Source organism: Mandrillus leucophaeus, unplaced genomic scaffold (genome assembly GCF_000951045.1).
Source record: "Mandrillus leucophaeus isolate KB7577 unplaced genomic scaffold, Mleu.le_1.0 Scaffold16, whole genome shotgun sequence".
NCBI lineage: Eukaryota > Metazoa > Chordata > Mammalia > Primates > Cercopithecidae > Mandrillus > Mandrillus leucophaeus.
In genome coordinates this window covers 3,824,931-3,825,655 of record NW_012101587.1, presented here as the reverse complement: position 1 = coordinate 3,825,655, position 725 = coordinate 3,824,931, and the positions used below count along the sequence as shown (strand labels likewise).

At 57.5% G+C, this 725-nt stretch overlaps 1 protein-coding gene across 1 annotated transcript in view; it reads left to right on the top strand.

Moving 5' to 3' along the window:
- Window positions 1–112: 112 nt before the first annotated feature.
- Window positions 113–725, top strand: part of LOC105536496 (chromosome unknown open reading frame, human C18orf65) — a 2,679-nt gene continuing 2,066 nt past the window's right edge. The window contains exon 1 of the mRNA XM_011975879.1: window positions 113–372. Within this exon, the coding sequence (XP_011831269.1) occupies window positions 295–372 (78 nt within the window). The 5' untranslated portion in view covers window positions 113–294. The remainder of the gene's footprint in view (window positions 373–725) is intronic.

Genomic DNA, 725 nt, shown 5'->3' with positions numbered 1-725 from the left:
GGGCGCCCACGGCCCGGCGCAGGCCGGAGGCTTCCCCCAGCCCGGGAATGGTCTGCCCTGTAGGAAACGCACACTCCACTATTGTCTCATCAGCACAAAGTTCTGCCACACTGCGGGGACAGTCTGGAGGCTTGCAGTGACTCAGACACAGCCAATTCCTCCCCTAATAGCACTGAATCACGATTCCAGCGGCCAGTGGTCGCCCCTCGTCAAGGTCTAAGGCTGCGGCAGCCCCGGCTCCCGGAGGCCGTTTCCGCGCGCACACGCGCATCCACACGTACAGACGTGCTCGGGATGCGGGTCCCGCCGGCGGGCACCTGGGCACTGCGCCCCAGCTGGACTGAAATGGGGACACCCCTTCGGGGGTCCCAGGTGCGTGTGCATTACACACGGCGTAGCGTGTGCGTATCACTCAACTTCCTGGTGAATGCCTCTGGGGGTGTTCAGACGCAGGATCAATACATTGAGTCCTGAATCAAGGGTTACAGAGGTCCCGCTGGAAAGACTTCAAACAGCGGCTCTGCCACATGGCCATTTAAAAATGAAGGGGTTGTTTACTGGTAGCCTTCAAAGTTCAACTCTTATTTTTCTGTTCTTAAAACTTCATTTCTTCACCTCACCTACTCCCCACGGGCAGTAGTTAGTTGTAGTAAGTTGAGTCTGGGACTAGAAATCCCAATTGGACTCCAAAATGCTCTCCTGGTACAGGGCAGGGAGGGCTGGGG